The 25459-nt window shown below is 49.6% G+C and overlaps 1 protein-coding gene across 1 annotated transcript in view; it reads right to left on the bottom strand.

The window, feature by feature from the left end:
• PKD2L1 (polycystin 2 like 1, transient receptor potential cation channel) overlaps window positions 1-25104 on the bottom strand; it is a 28830-nt gene extending 3726 nt beyond the window's left edge. The window contains exons 1-11 of the mRNA XM_067529917.1: window positions 24810-25104; window positions 18950-19063; window positions 15626-15753; window positions 14227-14480; window positions 12306-12530; window positions 10441-10669; window positions 9900-10070; window positions 7883-8064; window positions 4005-4125; window positions 2861-2959; window positions 1785-1906 (exon numbers count right to left, since the gene is read on the bottom strand). Coding sequence (XP_067386018.1) covers window positions 1785-1906; window positions 2861-2959; window positions 4005-4125; window positions 7883-8064; window positions 9900-10070; window positions 10441-10669; window positions 12306-12530; window positions 14227-14480; window positions 15626-15753; window positions 18950-19063; window positions 24810-25104 — 1940 coding nt within the window. The remainder of the gene's footprint in view (window positions 1-1784; window positions 1907-2860; window positions 2960-4004; window positions 4126-7882; window positions 8065-9899; window positions 10071-10440; window positions 10670-12305; window positions 12531-14226; window positions 14481-15625; window positions 15754-18949; window positions 19064-24809) is intronic.
• Window positions 25105-25459: the final 355 nt, after the last annotated feature.

Here is a 25459-nt window from a genome sequence, read left to right as displayed (position 1 = left end):
TGGGTAAAGGCAGGTTAGAACCAGACATTTTATGACAGGCACTTTTTTTTGGCATAAAATACCGATTTGGCAACCCCCAAAACGTTTCGAGAATTCGTGTCTGTTTCGCCAAATTGTGTTGGGAAAATAAATCTGGAAAAGTCACAGTGCTTTGTTTTGACTTTTTCAGATGCAACATTTTGATTTTTTGGAGGGTCAAAATGACAGCTTGGAAATTGCCTTCCATTTTTTCCCCTTTTTTTTAAATGTAAAAATGGAAAAACACTGCTTGAAATCCAAGCAAAATGTTCTTCCACTTTTTGATTTGCTGACAAATGTGAAGTTTTGGGTCATCCCAAAACAACCCCCACTGCCCCCGTGGTTTGGAACTGCCAGTGAGCTGAAAAATCCACTCTTTGCACAGCTCAAATTAAAACCACAGCCCAAAGTCACCTAATCAGAAATGAGACGGCGGCACAAGCCCATTTATTAGGCAGCTATAAATGGCAAGGGAAGGAAGGGTTGGCAGGTGAGAATTACTACGTCGGACTTTTCCAGTGCCCAGAAGGGAGTTAACTGCTTCACAGGCAGCAGACTGAAGATCTTAGAGTCTAAATTCATCACTGTAGGTTAATTGAAGGGAGGAAGTGAAGCAATAGCTAATGGGGTAGCAGAGAGCTCCAGATACATGACAAAGCGCTATCCTTCCACCGAGTGTGGAGAGTCAGGGGAAGCGAGACTGGAGAAGCAAAGTGAGTGGGTGGGAAAAGGTGGCTAGAAGGCTGGGCAGGCCAGGTTGGAGGGTCCAACATGGCAAGATGGAATTAGCTGCCACGTTGGCTGAGGAGCAAGGTGAAGTGATAGTGGATATGGCAAGCTGTTACATTTCCCGTACCTAAAGGATGCAATAGGTAGTTCTCTGCCTAGATTTACTGCAGATTAAGCAAAACAACAAAAAAAGAACAAATGTAAAGAGCCCACAAAAGAATGAGACTGTGCCTCCCTTTATAACATTCTGCATCTGAACTGAAGCACAGCGTGGCAGCTGCCTTCCACCACCTCACCCCATTCCCCAGCAGGCCTCTGCATGTACAGGCACAGGGCACAGGACACAGAATCATCTCTCAGTTACAGAGCTGGCCCATGTGCCAGCACCTAGCCTGCTGTTTAGGGCTGGATCCTCAGCTGGTCTGAATCAGTGAAGCTCCAGCAACGTTAACAGAGCTGATTTACACCAGACGAGGATCTGGCCCTTAAATGAACAGGGGTTTAGGAAGATCACAAACAAGTGAGCTGCAGAGTCAAGGGAAGGAGAGAGTGCTTAGGGCACAGCTGAGCATTGCAGCAGAAATGTAACCAATGTTGGGGGCAGCTCCCAGAAAGAGCTCCCAGAGTCGTGCTGGGAAATTGGGGTCCGGTAACTCAGTGGTTCTCAACCAGGGATACGTGCATCCTTGGGGGTACCCAGAGGTTTCCCAGGGAGTACATCAGCTCATCTAGATATCTGCCTAGTTTTACAACAGGCTACATAAAAAGCACCAGCAAAGCCAGTGCAAACTAAAACTTCATACCAACAATGACTGAGTTATGCTGCTTTATGTATTATACACTGAAATGTAAGCATAATATTTATATTCCAATCGATTTGTTGTACAACGCTATGGTAACAACGAGAAAGTCAGCCATTGCTCAGTAACAGGGCGCTGTGACACTGTTGTGTTTTTACGTCTGATTTTATGAACAAGTCGTTTTTAAGTGAGGTGAAACTTGGGGCTCAGAGCCCCTGCTATAACCCACCAACTTACTCTTTCAAACTGTTCTTAAAATCCTCAAACTCTAGCTCCTTTGTCCCGTTCTGGAGAGCTTTCTGAACATCCGAAATCCTCTCTTTCTTCAACTTCAGCCTCATCAGCGTCTTGTTATAGCCCTGAAGTCAAAGATGCACATGGAGGTTTATTGGAGATGCAGGGCAGACAGACGCAAAGCAGAGATACACTGAGCCGGGGCCAGAGGAGACAGATAACACTGGGATATGTCAGCTTTGTACACACAAGACTTTCGTCACTGACTGCGCCACCATCCTTCTCAAGCCAGGCACATCGCTGCACAACACAGAGCTGCAATGGGGACAGGCTCCCCACAGCTCCTGTGGCCTCTGCCAGGGGAGGCTTCCGTCTAATTCAACTGGGAGAAGTGCAGCTGCTGATGGGCAGCAATGCAAGTCAGTGCGTTGACTGGGATCACGCACAGGGGGCCCGCCCAGGGCAGATGCCCCGTAGGCAGAAAGGGGCGCCACTTTGTTGACGCCAGTAAGAGTTCTGCCCAGGTGGAATCTGAATAAGGATCTCAGGATTTGCCCCAAGGGGAGAGCCCAGCTCACAACAGCTGTCTGGAGTCTGCCCCTTCCCCTGGCACCAGTCTGGAAGCACTTTGACTGCAGCTGGGTGCTGGAGGGAAAGTGCTTTTGGAGGGCTCCTGCTTGCCTTTCTCTGAGGAATGAGTTTCTCTTGTCCCCTACATTTTCTTTGGAATGAAACAAACTTGCTATGGATTCCGGGGCTTGGCCATGAGTATGCTACAAAGGAGAGAGATCAGCATTGGTGGTGTCTATTGTATGGGAATTCGGGAGTGTTGAGGGAGACCGGCTCAGGCTACAAAACACAGACCCAGATCTCAAAAGACCCTAGTAGTTCAGGGATTTTGGGGTTTGGTTGAATCCAGATGTGGAACTCCTCCTGCCCCCTGGGATGGGGCAGTTTGGATCTGGAGGTTCGGCGGAGGCCCCTCTCTAGTACATTTCATGTGAATTTGGGTGCGACATCACCTTCGCCCTTTGGTGTGTCAGGGCAAAGTGAGCTGGGGGTGACGGGCTCTATACAACCTGCTTCAAGATGTCTGAGAGCTGCAGCTCGTTCTTCTGGTTTGAAAGCTCCTCCTTGACTTCCGAGTAGGTGTCGTTGATGATGGCTAGGAACATGTTCTACAGAAAGGAGAAACTAGCTGAAGCAGAGACTGAGCCCTCTGGCCTGTCTAGGCCAGTTCTTTTTCTCCATTATTGCCCTGGGGTGATGGCAGAGTTTAGGGGAGAGGACGGAAGGAGCAGTTTGTAGAGTGACTTTACTTGGTCGGATAGCAGCACGGTCTCTCAGCATAGTATCTGTCAGCAGGGATCAAACAAACAGGGAGCCGTTCCCTCCCAGGGATGCTCTCATTGAAAACACAAGGGTGAGGGGATGGGACATTCAGACCAGCGCAATGCTCTCTAGGGAGGAAGGGTGGCTTGTGGTTATGGCACTGGGTTGGGACCCACGACATCCTGATTCAATTCCAGGCTCTGCAGGATTCCTTGGGATGCAAATCCATAAAGAGACTTGGGCACCTAAGCCCTAGATGTGGGCACTGCTGCAACGCACAGACCCCTACGCACAACTGCCACCTCACCCTGCCGGGGCTGATGTGTCTGCCTCTGGGCGTGCACACTGCTGGCGCCCGGGCGTCTTTTGTACATCCAGCCCCAGTGCGACTCTCAGGCCAGGTGAAGATAAGCACGCTCCTCACCTGTGGGGCCCAATCCAGTAGGTGTGCCCTGAGCATGCCTAACACCACACAAAAAGTCTGGGGAGGCAAGGAGGAGGCTGTGCTAGCACCTTTTTAGGGTACTCACCTGGGATGTGGGAGACCCTGGTTCACGTCCCTCCTCTACCTGCTTTCCACAGGCCTTGCCTAGGGGTCCTAAGCACCCGGCCCAGGGTTCATGGATTCCAGTGATTACCAAGTCACCTACAATTGGGGTGCTGTGCTGCCCAAGTCCCTTTGGGGATCTGGGCCTGAATCCACCCTTGCAAAATGGGCCTGTTACTAATGTGCCCTTTGCCTGTCACATCTCTTTAGACTGTAAGCTGTTCAGGGCAAAGACCATCTCCTTCTGTGTGTGTTGCACAACGGGCCTGATCTCAATCTGGGTGACTGGTGCTGCTGTAACAACAATACTCTTCACCCCAGGCAGATTAACCCTTTCCGCTTACCAGCAGCACAAAGAAAACAAAGAACACGTAGGTGACGAAATAAATGGGCCCCAGGACCCTGTTGGCATTGTCGATGGCATTGTAGTCAAAGTCGCCGAGGATGATTCGAAACTGGGTGAAGCTAGGGAATGGAAAGAGCACAAGGTCAGCACCGCATCTGCAGCTTATTGACAGCACGGCACGGCACGTGTTAGAGAATCATACACTTTAAGACCACTCGCTGGTTGTGTTCAGAGGACTGAGCCCATGGAATGTATCAACCTGGGCTACTTTCATCATACTGCCAATTGCATTTTCTGTCCAGGCACTTCCTGCCTTTATATTTCTGCAGGAGACTGTTTTACTGTGCTAGCTAGAGCTGAGCAAATCGTTTGTTCAGCCATCTGTTAGTTGCTGAATTTAGCCTCCCCCTTCATGAAGTGTCCATGCTGCACTGATTAGCATGATGAATGGAGCTCTACGACTGGGCTGAGATCGTCAAAGCTGTCTAATGGACTTAGAGACGTATAATAATAATTCTTATCTAGTGCTTTGCAGTGGCAGATCTCAAAGCACTTTAAAAAGGAGGTCAGTATCATTATCCCCATTTTACAGATGGGGAGACTGAGGCCAAGACGGGAAAGTGCCCTGCCTGAAGTCACCCAGCATGCCAGTGGCAGAGCCAGGAATAGAACCCAACTCTTCTGAGTCCCCATCCAATGCCTCTTCAACTAGGCAACACTGCCTTCCACTGCTTTCCCTTAGATGGCTTTGAAAATTTCAGGCCTGGTGCTTGTGTGTGTTTCTCGTGCCTCTAGGGACAATATTATGGGATCAGAAGGGTGTAGATGAGAGCAATTAAGCAATGACTCGGAGATTTTGCAGTGAGAATGTGATTAGCAATGTTGTGGATGACGTATGAGCCAAAAGACAATCCAGCTCAGTCTCCTGTAGCTGGGCTTGAAGCAATTGACAAGAGATCCAGTGAGGTCCTACCCAACATGCAGATGAAATTGCAGTAGCCACAAGGCAGCCCTGGTGCCCTGACAGTTACAGATAAGATTTTCCCTCTCTTGAGGACTGTGTAATAAAACTGTGCTATGCGCCCCTGGAGAGGGGAGTTCATAGCAGTGTCTGACTGGCATGGCTTTGCGTAAAAAACCCCAGTCTACAATTTCAACCATAGGGGGCTGCTTTTCACTAGACTTTAGCGTTAGAACAGGACTGTGAAGAGGCAAGTGACGTAATACGACTCACCTACAATTCCATCGTGTCATCTGCTCATGGGTAAGTCCGACTGGAACTGAAGCTAACTGTGACCAGCCGGTACGATGTTAGACATGTCCCCCTCTCCACTGACTGCAAACGTCATGTGAATTAACACGACCGAGGTCACGTTCCAACTCAACCGCACGTGCTAGCAAAGACCACCCCAAAGCAGGCAGGGGCTCAGTGCAAGGCTGGTGGGTGGATTTTCTTCTGTGAGCATTTGGCCACTTGGAACTGAGCACCTCAAACTCATCTGACATAGGCTGTCCAGCTGTCCAGTGAGATGGGAACAGCTGGCAGATGCTGCTGGCCTGGGCTGGATTTGGAGTGGAGACTAGAGGTGAAAGCTGTGACTTTTGCTTTAAACTAAAAACAACAGTTGGCAGTCTTAGAGCCACTGCAAGAGGGGACATAGTAAAGGCGGATGCAAAGGCATCCATTCGGAGGGGTTAGTTTTTCCTAATGTATGTGAAATATCCCACTTCCTCCCTCATTTCTTGAGTAATTTTAATGGGAGGAACTCCCTGGATTTCCAGCACTGTTAGCTCTCAGGTGGATCAGCGAGTTCTCCTCCCCCTGTTTATTTTGGGGATGTGAGGAGGAAGGGATTTGCTCTGTGACCACTGGATCTCTTTCTCTCTCCACGCCACAGACAAGTTCCTAAGCGATGCTCACTGCCTAGTCCCTGTTGTGATCGCCCACACACCTAGCTGAAGGCTGCTGTCATTTGCACCCTCCTAGCCTCATGGCTCCAATATAGCTGCCTGGGTGTAACTGAGCTGAATTTGCCCTTGTGCATGCCATGGGCTGCACAGATCATCCTGCTGGGAGGACAGGAAAGGTGCCCCTCATTTGGATTGGTGCAGTTAGATCATTTATTAAGGTCTCATCCAGAACCCTTTGAAGTCAATGGAAGTCTTTCCACGGGACGTCAGTGGATGTTGGACCCGGCCCCGAGTCTTTCCCTAATGGATGTAGCTAAGAGGCAGATAATGACCCCACATGCAGCAAACCCCACACTGCCAGGATGCTCAGTGCGCACCAACTGGAGCTAGAAGTGAGTTGCTCAGTATGGATCTAAAGGGCAATTTAGCCACTGTGCTTGGGTGTCGTGGGGCCGGCAGGGCTAAGGAGTGACAGAGCGGGCTGGAAAATGGAATTTCCATTCTGCGGGAGAGTCTGATATTTCTAAATCTGTTTTTGTTCTGCACTGAAAAGCTGAAATTATGACGTTTCCCAAAGAATGAAAATGGCAAACTATTTCACTTCAGGGACACCAAAATGTTTCCTTTCAAGAAGGTTGAAAAAAGTTGCATTCCCATTCATTTCATTTTGACATTTATATTGAAGTAAATAAAAGGTGTGCTGTACAAATTCAAATGTAACTATTCATTTGAATATAATGCAAAAGTCAAAACAAAATGAATCAAAACAATAGAGTCGAAATGAAACATTCTGTCATTATCCAAACAAAACGTTTCAACATTATTGAAATGAAATGAGAGCGTAGAAACAAGTCAGTTTGACTTTCCCATTGACAATGTCACTGAAATTGACACATTCCCTGTTTAGATTTTTCTGTCAAAAAAATGTCAGCAATCTCTAGATAAAGCCCAGTTCTAGAACCAAACACAGAAGTGGCAGGTACATGGAGCAGGCAGTGGCTTCATTTTAGACTTCTGCAGGTGTCGCTTTGAGTCTCCTCCCTCTCTTTAAAGCACCTATTTGCTACTATCATGCATTGACCTGTTTAGTTCTTGCTACCATGATCACGAGGTCACTAAATCTTTCTGGGCCTACCCTGACCTTAACCGTCTGTGCTGGTGTTTGGAAATGTGCAGGGCCAGATTCTCATTTGGGGTAAGCATTGCTCTATTGACATTGCTCTATTGACACATGTGAATAGCATTGCTCTATTGACACATGTGAAGCTACACTGATTTAAGCCAGCTGAGACGATGTCCTGTAAAATGTAAATTCATGGATCATTTGAAGTGTGATTCTGGTCTGAAAAGTGACTTTATCAAAAAAAAAAAAAAATGACATCAAGGCTGCCTGTAGTTTATGTGCTTTGATGAATCCATATCAAAAGTGCTCCATTTACAGCCCTGTACAAAGACACCATTTCTTAGCCACGAGACCGGTGAATGCAAGTTGGAATCTGAAAGTCAAGCTGGGTTCTTTCTGCATCACTAGTAATAAGACCATACAAGCCAGATCCAGTTCTCAGTTTACATTCCCATTCAGAGATGTCGTACAGGTGTAACTGAGGCCTACACTGTCTTTATTATCAGTGATACAAGAAGAACCCAGCTTGACTCTCAGATTCCAAATGACCTGCAATAGGAATGCAGCTGATAATTCTGTTGATGATGAAGGAGAAGGAATAGAAGCCAGCTCCCTCTCCCAGAGCCGTGTTGGCTCTGCAGGGATGGAAATGCAGTGACAACTTAGGTGTCTCACTAAAATGAGCAGCTGTGACTCTGAATCCACACAGGGAGGAAACGAGTCTGTGGAGAAGCCACGGCCTGTTTCTGTCTTCACAGAGCCGAACTGCGCTTGATGCCACAGAATGAAAGGGTGGCGGGAGAGGGGAAGGGACAAGGGAGAAAGTGAGCGAATACACTTACATGCATTTAACAAAGGTGCTGAAGTTTTCCACTTGTGTCCCAAAGAGAAGGTAGCCCAGCTGGGCGTAGGCAAAGAACACAATGAAGAACATGATGGCAAATCCCAGAATATCTTTGGCACAGCGAGCCAGTGTAGAGGAAAGCTGGGTCATTGTTTTGTTAAAGCTAATGTACTTGAATATCTAAGGGGAAAAAAAGACAGGGTAAGACAAGGTAAGATATGGGCATCAGCTATTTTATTCTCTAGCTCATACATCCATGCATGCACTGAGTTAATAGTATCACTACAAGAAATGATGCAGCTGGGCAGAAGAGAAGGTAGGGAGAAAAGATGGGCCATTGGTTAGGGTGTGCAGGTGGGTGATGGGAACAATTCCTGCTCTGCCACAGGCTTCCTGTGTGACCTTGGGAAAGTCACTTAGCCACCCCGTGCCTCAGTTTCCCCAGCTGTGCAACGGGGATAATAGAACTGCCCTGCCTCCCAGGGGTATTGTGAGGATAAATGCATTATAGACTGAGAGATGAGGGCCAGATAAGCATAGAATACAGAGTAAAACCTGCTGGCTTTGTATGAAAGGCATACTGCTGACTGAGTCTGAAAGGGTCATTTGGCAAGGTCAGCGCTGCCTGATGGTCATTACCAGCTGCTGGCTGTTGGGTGGCCTGTGTGAAAGGGGCTGGTTTTCTCAACCCAGCTTCTAGCAAATCCACGCCAGGAAAATCGCCACAGGAATTGGCTCCAATCATCATCCTTCTTAACAATGTTATCAGAGATGCTAAGATGAAATGGGTCTGGAAACTGGCCGTCCTTTTTGTCCTTAGAGAGGGTCCTAGCAGGACAGGGGTGGGGAAGCGTCCTGTGCTGCACAGCTTGTTTGCTGCGTGGATACGACGACCTGCCGCTCCAGGGCTGTGGATACTGAGCTTTCCAGGCGTAGGGTGCTCAGAAGGCTGGGTTCTGATTTCTCCATCCAACCCCCAGCCAGGGAAATTGGCTTTTCTAATGGGCCAGATTTCGAGTGGGTTTTTGGCGGTGCCAAGGGCTTAATGTTTTTTAATTAAAAAAAAAAATTGAAGGAAATTTCTAACCGAAAATCATTTGGACTCGAGCAGTGAGACCTTTGATTGCAAAATGATTGTAACAAAACATTTCCATCTTGGGGATCATGACACCTCCTTCCCCAGCATGAAGAATTTGGCAAAACTGATGTGCATTCATGAAATGTTTCCTTCTGGCTGAATTTGCATTTGTCGCTGAAAAATGTTTCCGTCAAATAATGTCCACCCAGCTCTACTTATGGGTGTGGGACTTGGGGGAGGGAGGGTTTGGTCGTTTATTATTTGAAATGTTCCAGCTAATTATGGAAATTGCTACAAAACTCTCTGTTCTGTCAACTGGTGACAGGCACCAAGTGTCAAAGAGGATGGTAGAGTCATCAGACCATGTTTATCTCTCCTCCCTTCTCCTCCTTGCGTCTACACAGATGCAAGAATGTAACTTTATAACTTCAATGTTGCTTTAACAATCTAGGCTATTTTCTCTTACACTAGGGTTTGAACGATGTAATAAGTGTCAGTTGCGATTTTTGCCTTGCTTGTCTTTAAATCATGCTGTCCCCTAGGGCCTGGCAAGAATTCCATGTGCCTTAAATAGTCGGGTCACAGCTTTGACTGGGCATCGATAGAGGTGATCATTCTTGTTGCTCTAGACTGAGTATTTTCAGTAGTTACTGGGATACAATTAAGTGGTGCTCAACACCGTAAAACACCCTTTTCTACCCCACAGCCCTTGGCTCACCCCCTGCTCTCCAGAACACTGCCCCATCGAGGGATGTGGAGAGCTTCCCTGCGGAGAATTGGAACCTGAGATATTCCTCTCCTTTAGCCAGCCCCATCACCACCTGCATTTGCGCCGCTCTGCGAGATGAGATCCCCTGAACGGAGCCTTCTGGGCTCTTTCCCACATGCTGCTCAGACAGCAGTCTCTCTCACAGGAACCTGCCCCTCTCCCCGGTACCTTGATCCAGGCGAAGAATAAGTTGACGGCGTTCATGTTATTGTACTGGGTCTGCCAGAAAGCTAGGAACTCAAAGTCTGCATAGATGTCGGGGTGCTTGAGCAGCTCTCCCATCAGTCTGTTCACCTCGATGGTGCGAAAGATGTGGAACGCAATGGCCACGATGGAAAGCTGAAAAGAGGAAATGGCCTGAGATGCTGCTGGGCCTACAGGGGCTAAAAATGTTAAAAAACTTTTTAGCATCGGTCCATAGGGATGTTCCACTAGAGGGACTGGCAATACAGGGGTGTGTTAGTAACACACTGGTTTAGCCCCTCATTCAGCCAAGCGCTCAAACACATCCTTAAGGAGAAGATCTGCAAAGGCACCTAACTGCTATTGAAAGTCATGGCCTTTGTGCATGTGATTGTCTCCTTCTAGTGGCTCAGCCTGAGATTAGGGCAAAGGTCTGGGTCAGTTCTTGTTTTATCTGGACCAGTTCCCCAATCCTAACTTTGCTTTTCCTTTACCATCTTTCCCGGTCCCCTCGCCCCCCACTCACCAGTATGACCACCACATCCAGGATGTTCCAGACACTGGTGAAGTACTGCAGCCTGTGGATCCGTAACTCCAGAATCTCTTCCACCACATAGTAGAAGATGAAGACGCAGAAGATGATCTCGCAGGCTACGATGAAGAAGTCCCAGGTGCTGACGTAGCGGATGAGCTTCACCGTGCGGATTTGCCAGGAGGGGATTGCGCCTCCGGTGGCTGGAAATTCAACTACTAACCTGGAAGGGCAGAAGGAAACCAGAATCACCATGGGGCTATTGTATGTTCTTGAGATACATCAGATGGAGAGGATGAGCTCTGCACATCTGCCAACCCTTGTGTGGAAGAGTCAAGCACACATATGTGGCTGTTGTACTCAGCTCTGCTGCCTCACTGCACACCGAGAGAAGGGAAACAGGGATCGGTGAAATGCTGCTGATTATTGTGGTAGGATAAAGTCTCTTTATTAACCACGTGGCAGCTACCAATAATACCAACACCCAGGTCCTCAGAAGGATTTAGGTGCCTAATCCCCATCGATTTCAATGGGCACTAGGTCCCTAAACACCTTTGAAGCCTTGGGGCCAGCAGCTCCCATTGCTCTCAGGCACTGCCTCTTACAATGGATACATACAGCACTGAGCACAAGGGGATCCCAATCTTGGCTGGGGCCTCTAGGAGCTATTGTCATAAAAAGAGGGGTCCCTGGCTGGTTGGAGGGAGTGTGATCTGGGGAGGTGAAGGATCTCCTGATGAGGCTGGAAGAGAACATAACCGGAGTTTATTTGGATTGTGTTTGAATTTCATCTGAATAGTGGGCGATTTACCTATTGCTCGCCAGGGAGCTCTTCCGCAGCAGTGCTTTGCTACCAGCTAGTGGTTCCCAACCTTTTTGGCTCGAGGGCCAGAGATATCATTTTTACAACCCTGAAAGGCCACCAGTCTCTGCCAGCAGCCCCCGCACAGCCAGACAGAAGGAATTCGGGAGGAGGCTGCTTCCTCGCTGATCTCCCGTCTCCCGGGCTGCAGCAGGGAAACCGCACGCGTCCTGTCGCCCCATGTGCTCCACTTGGGTCCCTAGGCAGTGGCTTCCTTCTGCAGCCAGGGGTGTGTGAAATCAGTGCTCCCTTCCGTCTGGCTCCAGCAGGGACCCAGGTGGAGCGCTTTGCCATGCTCCCTGCTACAGCCAGGGGGAGGGGAGTGCTGATCTCCTGTCCTTTTGGCTGTAGCAAGGAGCCTGCACTGATCTTGTAGTCCCACGGCAACGTGCTGCGCCTGGGTCCTTAGGCGGCGGCTCCCTTCTGCAGCCAGCGGGAGGGGAACCGCGGGCCACTTTGAAAGCCGCCACGGGCCACAGGTTGGGAACCACTGAGCTATGTGATACTTCCTCATAGGCAATAGTTACATTAGGGGCCAGCCCTGGCAGATTCACCAGGATGAGAATGAGAATGACACGTCACACTCACAGCAGTCACCTGCGGGTCTGTATGGTGCTCACATCAGGGCAGTAACTGGCATCAAAAGTGACAGGGCTCAGGGAAGGAGATGTCACCACCTCCTCAAAAGCCAAGACACACTCAGAACTTGTGCCTCCTTGTGGTTAGAGATGACTGGGAGCCAGGACTCCTGGGTTCCATTCCCAGCCCTGCCTTTCACTCACTGTGTGACCTGGGGCAAGTCATTGAATGTCTCTGTGCTGCAGGCACTGAGGACAATAAGAAGGGCCTGCCCCGCAGATGGGGCACAGAGGCTGAATTCATTAACGCCATGATGTGCTCGGAGGGCCCTGGATGAAGGCAATGATGCCGGGCAGGGTGGGAATGCCATGTCCCCAGCGCTAGGCAGCGGGACCGAGGATGAAAGGGTCTCCCGTACCTCAGCACGCAGAACAGGTTGATGTTTGCGTTATACACTGAGAAGTCAATGAAGATCACCCGGGTGCCCCGGTCCAGCCACAGCTTCTCTTTCAGGGCTTGCAGGGCTTCTGCGCTCTCCTCCCGGGTCAGCTTGAGGTCTATGTAATATCCGCCCCCGCTATAGCTGGTTAGTCGACCCCAGTGGGACGAGCCACCCAGTTCTTCCTCCGAATGGTACCTCCACCTGCAGGGAGAAATCCACAAGCCAGGCTTGAGAGGCAACGTGACCCAGTGACGAGGGGACAGGAGACCAGCTGCCCTATGGGGTGGCTTTGGGCAAACCGCTTCTCCCCCTGCCCTTTGCGGCGCTGGAATATTCAGACTGTAAGTGCTTCAGGGCCAGGGTTGTCTCATGTTCCATATCTGGTGCCTGGCACACGAGGGGCCGCCAATCACAGACACTGCTGCAATACAAGGCATTGCCAGTCACTGGGCTAGCCACATCGCTGACTCCTGCTGGCCTCTTCACTCCCAGGCCTCTATCCGTCACCTTTCTCAGGGTGCAATCATGCGATTCTCCCACTCTCAGAGCGGGCCCTGGTCGCAATCCCCAATGATCAACCACGATAACTCAGCAGGCCTGATTTATCTTCAGCGCCCGCCATTCTGTCCCCTCCAGGAGCAGTGACAGTGACCAGATGGCCTTCTTTAAAGCAAAGCATTATTTAGGCAGAACAGCAGCATTATAGAGAGCAGATCTTAAAACAATGAACAGACGACCGTGTGTTTAGCACACCAGGTGTCTATGCATCTTCCGCATGGGGACCTTGGTAGAGCTAAGCTTCCAACAGAGCCACCCAAGACTGTTCAGGTGTGTGTGATGGTCTCTTCCCTTAACTTGCAAACCAGTTCTCCCCGCCACACCCTCCCCTTCCTTTAAAAACTGTTAAGTCCCTTTGACCACCTTGCTTCCCAAAGACCAAGTGACTTTTTAACTGTTTCTAGCTCACTGAGCTGTTAATCCCAGCACTGGCAGAACAAGCCTTGCAACTTGGAGACAGGATATAGAATCCTCAAAACTAATAGCTTCCCCCTCTGCCTTGTCATTGCCCCTGAGTGTTTGTTCAGAGGCTGCTTACCAGAGTCCATTGTGTAGCTTCCCTGCTTGTTTTTCCCCTCAGTCTTAAGCTAGAACAATGCATTCAGACAGGCAAGTCTCATCACCCAATACACAGTAAGTTCACCTTGCTGACTTAGTCAAGTACGGTGTTAATCAAGTGACTAAATCTTGGTGTTCTGGGACTATAACATGGCAACTCCACCGCCAGGGATCCTAATACAAATCAAGGGCGAGGAAATCATACAGCCGAATAGCAGATGAACTTCAAGATGTTTTGCAGGTTTGGTTCAGTTCAGAGAAGCATCCAGAAGCCCCAGTTCTTAACTGAATGATCCTAACATCTGGGATTGGGCTGAGAACAAGCTTTCAAGACCTATGGGAGTTGGTTCTCTCTCCTGGGTCACAGATACAATAGGAGAAGTAGTGGGGTTTGCACCCTCACTGCATCCGGTCCAAATATATTCTCTCCCAGGACTGTGTCTTCAGCAGCTTAAACTACCAAAACAAGAGTTTCAACCTAAGCTTTTCTCCTGAGCTGGGCTGTTGCTGGGGTTTTCCCTGGCAGAAACCGGATCAGTTCCTGCCTCAGAGAGACACTGAAGATTTTTATATCCTTGGGTTGAAGCTACTAGGACGCACCTTGTCTGTCTGCCAGCAGGAGTCAGAGGGAAAGAACTCTGCAGGCCTATGCAGGACTCTCCCCCTGACATCATGTTACCCATGGGACTAGCCTTTCACATGTTATTTCACAAGAGTTGGCCAAAGTTCTGGCAAAAGTCGTTCAAAGATTTTCCAGCCTCAACAGGAGGGACACACTTACGCAGTTCCATTGATGAGCCCGAAGGGGACTCTTTCCTCCTTGTCCTCGGAGTACACATCATAGCATCCTGAAATATCTTCCTTAAAGTTGTCGTGCACCACACACGAGTTGTTCTTCACCTTCAGCTGGCGCAGACGTGGGACGCCAAGCAGCAGATTCTCATAGTAGATGTAGGACTGGGTGCTGTGAGCTAGAGACTCATTGTTGTACCATTTGGTCCAGTACAGGCTATCCAGCAATGGGCCTTGGGCATACTGCAAAAGAAAAGGAATCAGACATCTGGCTCAAGGCAGCCACCCCCCCGGGATGCCCATGGACAGGGGTCTTAACCTGGAGGTCACAACCCCATGGGGGTCGAGACCAAGTGCCAGCTTGTCATGACTCTCTGGCCTTCCCCATATTACTAAATAGTGGGGTGGTGTCAGCTATACCATGGCTAGATGGAAGGGGGATGCCAGGGGAGCCCCTGTTTGGAAAGGGAAGATGGCATGGAAAATGATGAACCAGTGCCCAGGTGCAGATGGAGAAAGGCAAATTCATAACCCATTACAGGCTTTTAAAAGTCCGAGACAGAAAAAGGCAACTCGTTACAAGCTATTTCTAGCTGACTGATCAGCGCAAGAGATTGTGGTGTCTGACCAGCATTCACTCTGCTTGTGCTCATTTCTCTGCTAGTTCCTCAGGAGAACTCTGACAGATCCCACACACCTTTTCCATCTTGATTTATTACTCTGATGAAATCTGCAGTGACTTTCAATCAAATTCCCTCAGCAAACAGTCTACCTAGGTGGGTGGCCAGGGCCTGATTTTCACATATGTTAGGCATGCACACATAAATCAGAACGTGTTTCTTGTTAAAGAAAGACTGAAGAAAGACTCAGAAGCTCTGGGGCCAATTCCCAGCTCTGCCACAGACTTCCTGTGGGACCTTGGACTGTCACTTAACCACTCTGTCTCAGTTCCCCATCTGGACAATGGGGATAATAGCACTTCCTTTCTCCCATCTTTTGTCTGTCTTGTCTATATAGGTTGCAAGTCCTCTGGGGGCAGGGACTGTCTCACTGGGTGTATGTACAGCACCTAGCACAATGGGGTGCTGATCTCAGGGCCCCTAGGTGCCACAGTAATAGAAATAATTCCTTGCTCAAATAGCTAGCTATGGCCGGTGAACTTTGTGTGTGCAAATGACAGTGAAATTTCTACTGGTCACACAGGAAGGGCACTAAAACTGACAGTCACAAAAGTCAATCAACAGGATGAAGCAACTGGAACAACCAAGTACTGCCCAAAGGGACATGGGCCAGCACAGGGATGGATTACATGGCATCAGTGTGGGAAGATTTCCCTTTCCCAGAATCTGGGGTCCTCTGTCTTGAGTCTCATGCTTGGTTGTACTCACGCCCCAGAACTCAGCCATGCTACTGATGGACTGGAAGGAGCCCCCGCTGTCCGAAGGGGTTTGCAGGAAGAGGTCGGACATCACTTTGGTGTAGTAATAGGCATTTGTACTTGTCATTCCGTAAGTCACTAGGAGAAAACAGGACAGAGCAGGATGGTTCCACTTAGTTGCACATGAATATTAGAGACTAACAGTAGCATCAGCTTCTGATCCGAAGACGTGGATTACATTAGTAGGGGTGAGTTTGGGAAGAAAGAGGAGAGAATACAGAAGGAAGAGAAGAGGTTGATGCTCAGGGACTCTCCAAAGTTCTCAGCAAATGTATGTCTGGATTTAGAGGGGCCTCTCTCAGTGGGGATGAAATCTATTTCAGATCTGCAGTGCCTTGGCTTGCTGGGCTTCTCCAGCACAGCAGGCTATATACGAGCACCCCAGCTGGACAGTTTTAAAAGGGCCCCTTTTTACCACACAGAAGAACTTAAGCTGGGGTCTTAAAGGGTGACAATGCTTAAAACCAGCAGCAGCCAACCTCTGCTGTGTGGGCATGGCTGGGACATTGCAGCTCACCCTGACTAAGGGGCAGTCTGTCACGGAGCAGCCCTGGAAAGGAAATGGGACCTAGTGACCGCCCAGTTCTTTCCAAGTCCCCCCGCCTCACTCCAGCCACCTCCTACACCCTCTGACCCAGGAGATCAATGGGACTGCGAGCGTACCTTCTGAGTGTTACACAAGTACCGGAGTGCTTTTCTGCACCAGGGGCATAGACATGTCGCACCAGCCGCGCAGACCCATGGTCGAAGCTTTTTGAGGATCCAGGGTCTAATCCCTGCTGGTGACCAAGCTGATGATGGTTATACGTGCATGAAGAAACCTTGCCAATTACAGCTAGGTTTCTTTCTGCTGACTCATCCACCGGCTTACACAGTCATTTTGCCATGTGCACCCATTGGTTAAGTCATAGGAGTCATAAGGGCATAGATTTTAAGGCTAGAAGGGATCATTAGATCACCTAGTCTGACCTCCTGCATATCACGGGTCCAAGAATTTCACCCCGTTAGTTACCCCTGTATTGAGCCCAATAGCTTGTACTTGGCTAGAAAGGCTGATGGAGAAACCACCACTTCCCTTGGTGGGATGCATTAGATTAGCTTTCACTCAACAAGGATCCCAACCTTTGAGTGGGATCTAACACACCCACACCCCTCTCCCACCTAAAGAATCAATCACTGCAAATCTTAAAACCTGTTCCTCTAATGAAAGAGCTTCCTGAAAAAGCAGCCAATGTTCAAAACCTGACTTTTGCATGACTCAGACTAGGTGCGTGTCTCAGTCACACTGAAAGACTGATTGGGATTCCATCCCCCTGCGCCTGAGCGATAATAACCTCATTTGGTGCCCTTTGTGTGTCTGTTCTGCCACAGGGTGCATGAAATATAATCCACTGCACCATGCAATGCCACAGGTGCTCCTTTGAGATAACAATGAACCGTCCCAAAGCAAACAGCCATTGTTCTGCCCACACAAGGTCCATACATTAGCATTCAGTACAGAACTGCATTAAATCCACCCCCAGGACAATGTGAGCTGCCATCCCCGTTATCATCCTAACCACCCTTCCCCTAAGGCCCATCAAGATTTAAAGGGGAAACGTCAACTGCCTGCATGTGTTTGAACAATGTGTCTCAGATTCCAGGAAGCTTCGAGACCCAGCTGTCTGCATTTGTCCTTTGCTCTCATAGAGCTTCATGCTGCAAATCTGAGGACGGGCTCTGGTGCAAATTCCCAGTGGCTTCTCAGCGGTTAGCGGCCAGAGCTTGTGCTGAGATTTGGAAAGCTTGGCTTAAAAACAGCAGATGCCAAGTCAGCCGAGTACGGCAGCCTCGTGCTGTCGAGATGCCAAGGGCCCACTTCACTTCGGGTACGTCCTCTCGGGCAAGTGGTACCTGGGCGTGAGCAGTCATGCCGCAAAGCCCTACCCACGCTCCTGTGTCCTCATGGGGGGGTGCTACGTTCCCCTGAGAGAGTCAGTGGCACATTTCTGGGCACACCCCATAGCTTTTTGTGCTGCAGTAACCTGAGCTGCTCTGTGAGTCTTTCCCAGTGAATTGTGGGAGAACTCGTCTGCCCTTCTGGGTCGATGGGGAAGTTGTGTGAAGGCATTGAAGGACCAGCAGTGCAGTGTTTTAGCTTGTGTCCACACTGCAACGTGGGCAGGTTACCAGCCAAATGAAAGCCTCACTCGGGTGTAGCCCATAGCCGCAGGTGGGGCACCTAGCTCAGGCTGAAAGCATCATCAAAATCTATGAGAGGGTTTTGCGTGTGGACGGGAGGTAGGGGCAACACCTGGGTAAGTGCCTGGGCTAACTCTGAAGTGAAGAAATACCCTTATGCTCATCTTGTGCGGCACCCCCCATGATGCATGCTTCTCTTGTGAGCCAGCTGAGTGGTTTGCTTCTCTGCCCGTCACATAAAGATCAGTGAGTGCCTTTGAGTTAGACTGCGACAGAGGCCACCAGGATCCCTGGGTCTCTGCCTTTAATTTGCTGTGTGAACTCAGACACATCACTTCTGGCCTTCAGAGGTCCTAAGCAACTGCTGCTTCTGCACAAGTCCACTGGAGTTGTGGGTCTCAGACCTGCTGAAACTCGGACTCCTTAATTACTTACCAGCACCTATGAAATGGGCCCGGTAGCACTTAACTGGGGGCAATGTTGTCTGCAGAGGGCCTTGAGAACCGTGGATGGAGGGTGCCATGGGACCATAGAGAGTCATTACTAGAGTCATTCAAAAATGCCCTTTCCACCCTTTTCCACAGTATATTTTCAACATCCCCCCCACACACACAAATTTCCTATGAACTTTTTTTGTCAGTGAAAAACTGAATTGTAAAATCCAAAGCTTTGAGGATTTTTTTAGAAACCACAATTTTTTTTGAAAGCCAAAAATGTTTCCATCCCCCCCCGGCCACTCCCACCAAAAAATCTGGAAAAGGTCAATCCACAAGAAGATGTGTAGGTTGACCAAAAAAACATTTTTCACAGAAAAAAAGGTTTCCATGAAAAGATGCCAGCCCGTTCTAAGGACTACCAGGATCAGGCATTGATCTGCACTCTAGCTGATTAATAAATCATTGCGTTGTCCTTTCTACCTATAGATGATGCGGACATTTTATTGAGCCAGTTAAGAATGCGCCCAGCCAGTGCTCTGGGTGCATCTACGAGATATTAAACAGCACATAAATTAGTGCCAAGATATCCAGAATATAAACCCCCCTAAACAGAGCGAGAGAGACACACACATGCTGACACACACACAACTACTCACATAGGCAGATATCCACCAAGAAGATGACATAAACCAGCAGCTCTCGCAGTGTGGTCTTTACATAAAGCTCTCGGTCTTCAGCAGTGTTTTCAGTCAGCGTTGTCCCCCAAAGGCCTGTTAAGCATAAAGAAGCAACAGGTGAATTTAGGGCGAGATTTTCAGAGGGGTGAGTGCTCGCTGCCCATTGAAAGCCCCTTGGAAACAGTTGGCTTCACAGCCCCACTGACTAAACTGATGCAGCGTGGGCAGGACTGTGAAAGTGTCGCTCATCCCGGAGGAGCATGGGGCTTTGCCTCCATCTAGTAACTGGTCCACATAAGAGGTTAAGAGTCTACTACTGGTGCCAGTTGATGGAGTTGCTCCTTTAGTTCAAGTGGTGGAGACTCAAGCCTTTCGTGCTGAAGGGGCCAGGTTGAGGCCATCTGATAAGCTTCTCAGCCCTGATCTGGCAGGACACATTCACACAATCACCCTCTTTTCCTGTCTTGTAATCGCACCATCTTCTACACCACCAGTCTGCACAGTACCACACTCCTGCCCTCCCACCTGAGCCCCTCGATGCCTCTCCCCTCCCACTTCTGTCTCCATCAGGCCCCGTCAATCCCTCCCTCCTGCCTCCATCCATCTTCTCTGCCCCCTCCCCTCCAGGGTGCACCAAAGGCCACAGGAGAATTGTCTCCCTGTGTAATGGCAGGAGGCGGACCGAGCCCAAGCAGTCTGAGCGGTGGCAGCTCAATAGGACGCTGGCCCTGCCAGGTCTCCATATGCAGAGGAGCAGGTGACTGGCAGGGTCCAGGTGTGCTAGCCCTGGCTATCCAGGCAGACCTTCCCTAGCTGAGCTGCATCCAGGGATCGCATGGTCCTTCTTGCATCTCTCCAGTAAGACCAGAAATCCCTGGGCCCTGGCGATGCACAAACCCCAAAGATCCCTTGGAGGAGATGATCCTGAATCAACCCCTCAACCCAAAACCCTTGGGCTGCAGGAAATCGAGGGCCAGATCTTCAGCGGAGTCAATTGACCTGGCTCCATTGACTTCAATGCAATTTACACCCAGGGAGGGGCTGGCCCCAGGGAGCTAATTTGGTGTCTTGAGCCCCTGTGCCCTTGACATGGAGGAAGCAGCTCACTGAGCATCACCAGTGCTTGATCAGGCAGAACGGAGTTTTCCCTCAAAGAAGCCTGACATCTCGTGGCTAACGCGCTGGCTGGGCCCATTAAAGCACTTGCTCCTTCGCTCTCTAATGGGTCCTTTGTGCGATCACTCACACTTCCGCCCACCGCAGGTCGAAACTTCCACTTGAAAGCCGAGCGGCTTCATCCACGCCAATCATCACAATGGTTCTTGCGCCTTTCAAATGGTCCCGGCTCTTGTACACACGTGGGGCAGAGAGACGGACACAGCTCCGCCGTGCTGCAGCAGAGATGAAGCCGGATCAAAGCCTGAACACCCTGAGGGAGGAGGGGCAGTAGCTTTGCCAGCATGCCAACGTGGCCTGGTGACGTGCCCTCGCTCCCTCCTGTCCCTCAGTAGGGCAGCGAGCATTCGTGTTCAGTGTCTGGCTGTGCCCTGGAACCTCTGTGTGACCTTGGCCAAGTCATGCCATGCCTCAGTTTCCCATCTCTGAAATGGGGTAATAATACTCCCTGCCTCTGTCTTGTCTATTTAGACTGTAAGCTCTTCAGAGCAGGGGCTGGTTCTTTCTAAAGGCACATTTATGCTTCGAGTTGGGAGCCTCTGCCTCCTCAAGCTGGGATTTAGCTGTGCCTGCTCTGATCGAACTAGCGCACTAAAAATAGCCATGCGAGACTGCAGGCGTGTACTCGGGGCAGCCAGCCCCTGGAACCGCAGTGCCTACACTCTCTTTTCACTGCGCTAGCTCAATCAGCCCTAGCATGGGTATGTCTCCTTGAGCTGGGAATCACTGCCCCCCATGCTACTGCCCAGTAGATATACCTCCTGGGTTTGTGCACAGTAACAACCATCAGGCAGTAAAGGGTTAAATGTCTGGCTCTCCACTGTGCAGCTGGGGGCTCATCTCACCACCAAGCCCCTGCTTGCTGCCCTAATGTTCTCATGTTCAATAGGGTTCCAAGGAGGGAGCAGTAAGGACTGCACGGCTTGTCTTTGCTCTGAGATAGGCCCTGTGTTGCCCACTTAGGCTCTGGATCCTGTTCCAAGTGCGAGTCCCTATCTGTATATCCCTTAACCACTACACCGGGAAGTGAGCCTTAATCATCAATGATCGTAAAGTTCTTTGAAATTGTTGCATGCAAGAGGCAAAAGGATTGCTACAGGTAATGCTCATAACAGGAACAAGCAGAGCTGCAAGGACGTGAATCCTGTTTCGTGAAGCATGGAGATGTTGACATTTATCTTTGCTGCAATTAGGAACAAACACTGTACATTGCCAGGGAAAATATCGTTTCGAGTGGGTCAAAATGCTCCAATTTGATTTAGCCTTTTTAAAAAGTGTCACGTTGTAACATAGGCTATAACGCACATCACAAAAACTGATGCGAAAGGATTCTGCAAACTGAAAAATAACGTTTCACTCTGGAAGGCGTCGTATTGTGACATTTCAACACTGTCGGAATTCCCCCATCCCCTCAGAATGAAATTTCGGCACCACCGATATGGTTCTGGGAAGTGTCATGACTGCAGCGGAATGGGATGCTCCGATGGAAAGTGGATCTCTCTGTCCAAGTTTGAGTGTGCAGTAGAAGCCAGCGGGCTGGCTCATTGTGCTACTGTGCCACATGGGAGGCCAAAGCTGAGGTCCCAGAACTCCTGGGGCAGCCGGAGATGGTGGGTGCTCTTTGGAAGCAGCAGACTCAGTCCCAGGAGAAGAGGGGGTGGAAGCACTTTGCACTGCTCTCAAGCCAATCATCAGCTCTGTCCTGAGGGTCACTGTGGCCACAGCTTCGACCACTTGCAGGGTCACAGGGCCACCGGGCTTAAGAATGGGGTCGAAGAGACAGGATCCCAAATGCCTTCTGCTCACCTCCCCTCAGAACCCACCCAGTTAGTGGGGCCAGAACCTCAGCTGGTGGAAACTAGGACATCTCCATTGACTTCCTTGTTTCAGACCAGCTGGTTGGGCACTGTTCAGTAATTCTTCCTAGAAAGCTCCCTTTCCCACTGACAGACAACAAGAACAACACCTCTGCACACAACACCGCCAACCAAACCAACACCCAGGCTCTGGGCACACAGAGCGTGGCAGCTGCAACAGTAACCCAGGCCGGGGGCCGTCCATGAGCAAAAGCTGGGCTGACTGTCAGGCAGGGTGGCGTAAACCCTGGTGTGTGTTTGGGTGGGGAAGGGTTAATCATTTCCCCTGTAAATTAGGTCAATAACACTGTGCCCTTGATCAGCTAAGAGATCCCGCAGGAGTCTGCCGAGAAGATGGGGCAGTGGGGACTGCGGGGAAGAGACAGGTGAGTATCAAGGAAAGAGTGGCACAGGTGGGGAGATAAAGAAAGAGGACAAGCTCCTCAGCTGGAGTAAATCGACTCTGAAGTCAATGCAGTGAGGCTGAGTTACACCAGCCCAGGCTATGGCCCAGAAAAAGAAACGTCAAGACAAAGCTGAGTGCAATCCCCAGGGCAATCAAACAGACAGGGTTTGAAGATTGGTTCAGATCCTATCCACAGGGATATACCTACCAAAGGCCCCCATTAGCCCAGGATCAACGCACCTCACAAGCTTTTGATAAGTTTGTTCATCCTCCCGCCCCCTTGTGAGGCAGGGCAGGGCAGATGGGGAACTCAGGCCCAGAGAGCCAGGTGACTTGCCTGCAGTCATCCAGAGAGTCTGTTGTAGAGCCTGGATTGAAACTGGATCTCAAAATTCCCAGGTTGGCACCCAAACCGCTGGCCCATCCTCCCTCTCCGGAATAAACCTACTTAGCAGAACTCCTTCCCACACAGTGCTTGCACTGATGGTGGCAGCTTCGTCTATGACATGGACTCTCCCTTCATTTTAAAACCATCCCAGACAAGCCCTGACTTTAACCTATTGCTTAAAAAAATATGTATTGCCCCAGATGCATGAAAGTTTTCCCACTCCCTGGGTCTGATCTGGGCACTTCTATCTACTGGAAAGCTGCTGAGACAGCTTTTTCGGGGACTGCGTCCTATCAGGACTCTGTAATAACTGTTCTCCACAAACATCAGCATCTTCAAGGGGGACAGGATGGAAGGAGACTCAAGCCCAGGCAAATCCTGCATTAGAAGCAGTTTCTCCGTATATAAGGTGCAGTGAGAATTAATTAATCAGCATCTACAAGTGCCATGAGGATGCAAAGGACTATCTACAGGTCAAGTCTACCATTACTAGGCTCTGCATTAAGGGCTTCATCCAAAGCCCACTGAAGTCAATGGGAACTTTTCTATTGATTTTGCCAGACTTTGGATCCGATATGATCGCACTGGTCTGTACACGGGTAATCTGTTATCTTTGCCTACAGGGAACACAGCTGGGTTAGTCAGGGCGGACGTAATGGTACGAGAGGGGTTTTCATTCTCATTTCTTTGACATTCAGTATTTCACAGTGATCGTGTCTGGAGAGGGATGTTTGTTTTTGAAGTATTGATCTTTCTGTTTTCATGCACCACACTGTACTTATGTCACAGCACCTGGAGCAAAGGAGGAGGCCCGTGGGGATTGCCCAGACCTCAGAATAAAAGAAAGTAAAGAATCCATTTGTCTAACATCACCTGTCTCATTTTGTCTGTGGGCACGTTCTAGTGACTCTGAGCCATTGAAGGATGCCATCAGTTGCTCTAAAGACCCAAGCCAATGCCCATCAATATCAGTGGGTGCTGGATCTGGTGCTAAATGGCAGCCAAGGTATCTTTGGTAATATAGACCATATACAGCATATGGCTGATCTGTCCAAGAACAGATTAGACAAACGCTTGTCAGGGATGGTCTAGGTGTAATTAATTCTACTGCGCTACAGGGGGCTGGACTAGATGATCTCTTGAGGTCCCTTGCAATCCTACATTTCTATGATTAACACAGGTGTATGTTACAGTGTGCCCATTTGCACAGGGGTCATATTAAAAATCATGATTAGAACAGCAGAGAATTTATAGCTGGGGGAGGGTTAGACTAGGTTATGTTGCCAATTCAGTGCAGGGCTTTCCCTCCAGCTTAATGCATTCTCCAGTCTGGTGTTTAATTTCTCAAGAAATGGGGCTTCACCCCTTTTGCTTGGAGACACCCCCACAATCAAACATATCTCACTGCCGGCCGGGACCTGCCCCATATGCAGCCTAAATTAGTATTTCTAGATTTTAGCCCCCCTACCTGCCATCTAGCACCTTGTGCCAGCCTAAACAATTCCTCTCTCCCTACATGTTCCCTGCCTTTCAAACCCTTGATCATTGCCATCTCTCCATTTGGCTATCTTTTAGCAAAGCCACGTATATATAGTCATTACATTCATGCCCCATTTATTAATCCCCACAGCCCAATATTTTGGTGGCTTTTCATCGTCCAGTTTTCTATACATGTATATATATAGGAAATGTGAGGGCACCTTGATTCACTACAGCCCCCTCTACAATAACACACATATAAGGAGGAAGTACTGTCTAATTCCTAGGGGAAGGCTTGGAGTCAGGACTCCTGGGTTCTATGTCAGGCTCTGCCACCGATTTACTGTGTGACCTCGAACCAGGCCCTTAGCTTCTCTGCACTTCAGTTTCCCCACCCGTAAAATGGGGACCACAGCTACCTGGGAGATAAAGCCGGGAGTGTGGAATCAGGATTCCTGGAGTCTGTCCCTCTCTCCCGGGGCTGCTCTTCATGTGGGTTTATAAACACATTCTAACCAGCCCCCAAAGTTTTACCTCGGATGCCTTTGAAGACGTAGAAGCAGCACCTGGGCAAGGGTCTCTTCTTCACACCCTCAGCCTTTTTCCTCTCTTCTTGGGAGGGAAGGGAGTCCCCCAACTTCTCAATGTTCTCATAGGGGTTCTCCAGAATGGCCTTGGGGTTGTAGATGGCTCGGATCTTCAGGGAGGCAGAGGGGGAGCCGTTATAAACAGGATTATCCCACGCTTTCTTCCCCAGGGTCTCTAGCTCGTGCTCCTCCTGGGCTCGAAAGTGGCTCTCCGCTCTGTTGTTTAACCGGGAGGAGCTCATGGCGATTCACCAGCGAGCAAGGTGCTTTTAACTCAGTGGCTGGTGCAAACTGCCTGCAGACAGCAATTCAAAGCTAGCGAAGAAGAGTAACTTGAAAGGAACCTGTCAGAGTCAGGGAGCCCCTTTGCCAGGGAGTCCGGGCGTGGTGAGCACTGGATTCGCTTAGGCTCTGTCTCTCTCTTTTATACTAGCTCATCAGGTGACATGGATCAGAGGGTGGCACAGCCCATTGTTGGGAAAGGCCATAAATTCTATTCTTCTGGGGGCGCAGCTACCGTCCAGGGCATGCTCTCTGCCTCCCGGCACAGATAACAGCTCTGAATGCAACAGAGGGCAGAGCAGGCTGCTAGGAGAC

The sequence above is a fragment of the Emydura macquarii genome, unplaced genomic scaffold (genome assembly GCF_026122565.2).
Source record: "Emydura macquarii macquarii isolate MOO-44397 ecotype Brisbane River unplaced genomic scaffold, CSIRO-AGI_Emac_v2 contig_67, whole genome shotgun sequence".
Lineage (NCBI taxonomy): Eukaryota > Metazoa > Chordata > Testudines > Chelidae > Emydura > Emydura macquarii.
The sequence above is the reverse complement of the archived record's forward strand: the minus strand, read 5'-3'. Positions and strand labels throughout refer to the sequence as shown.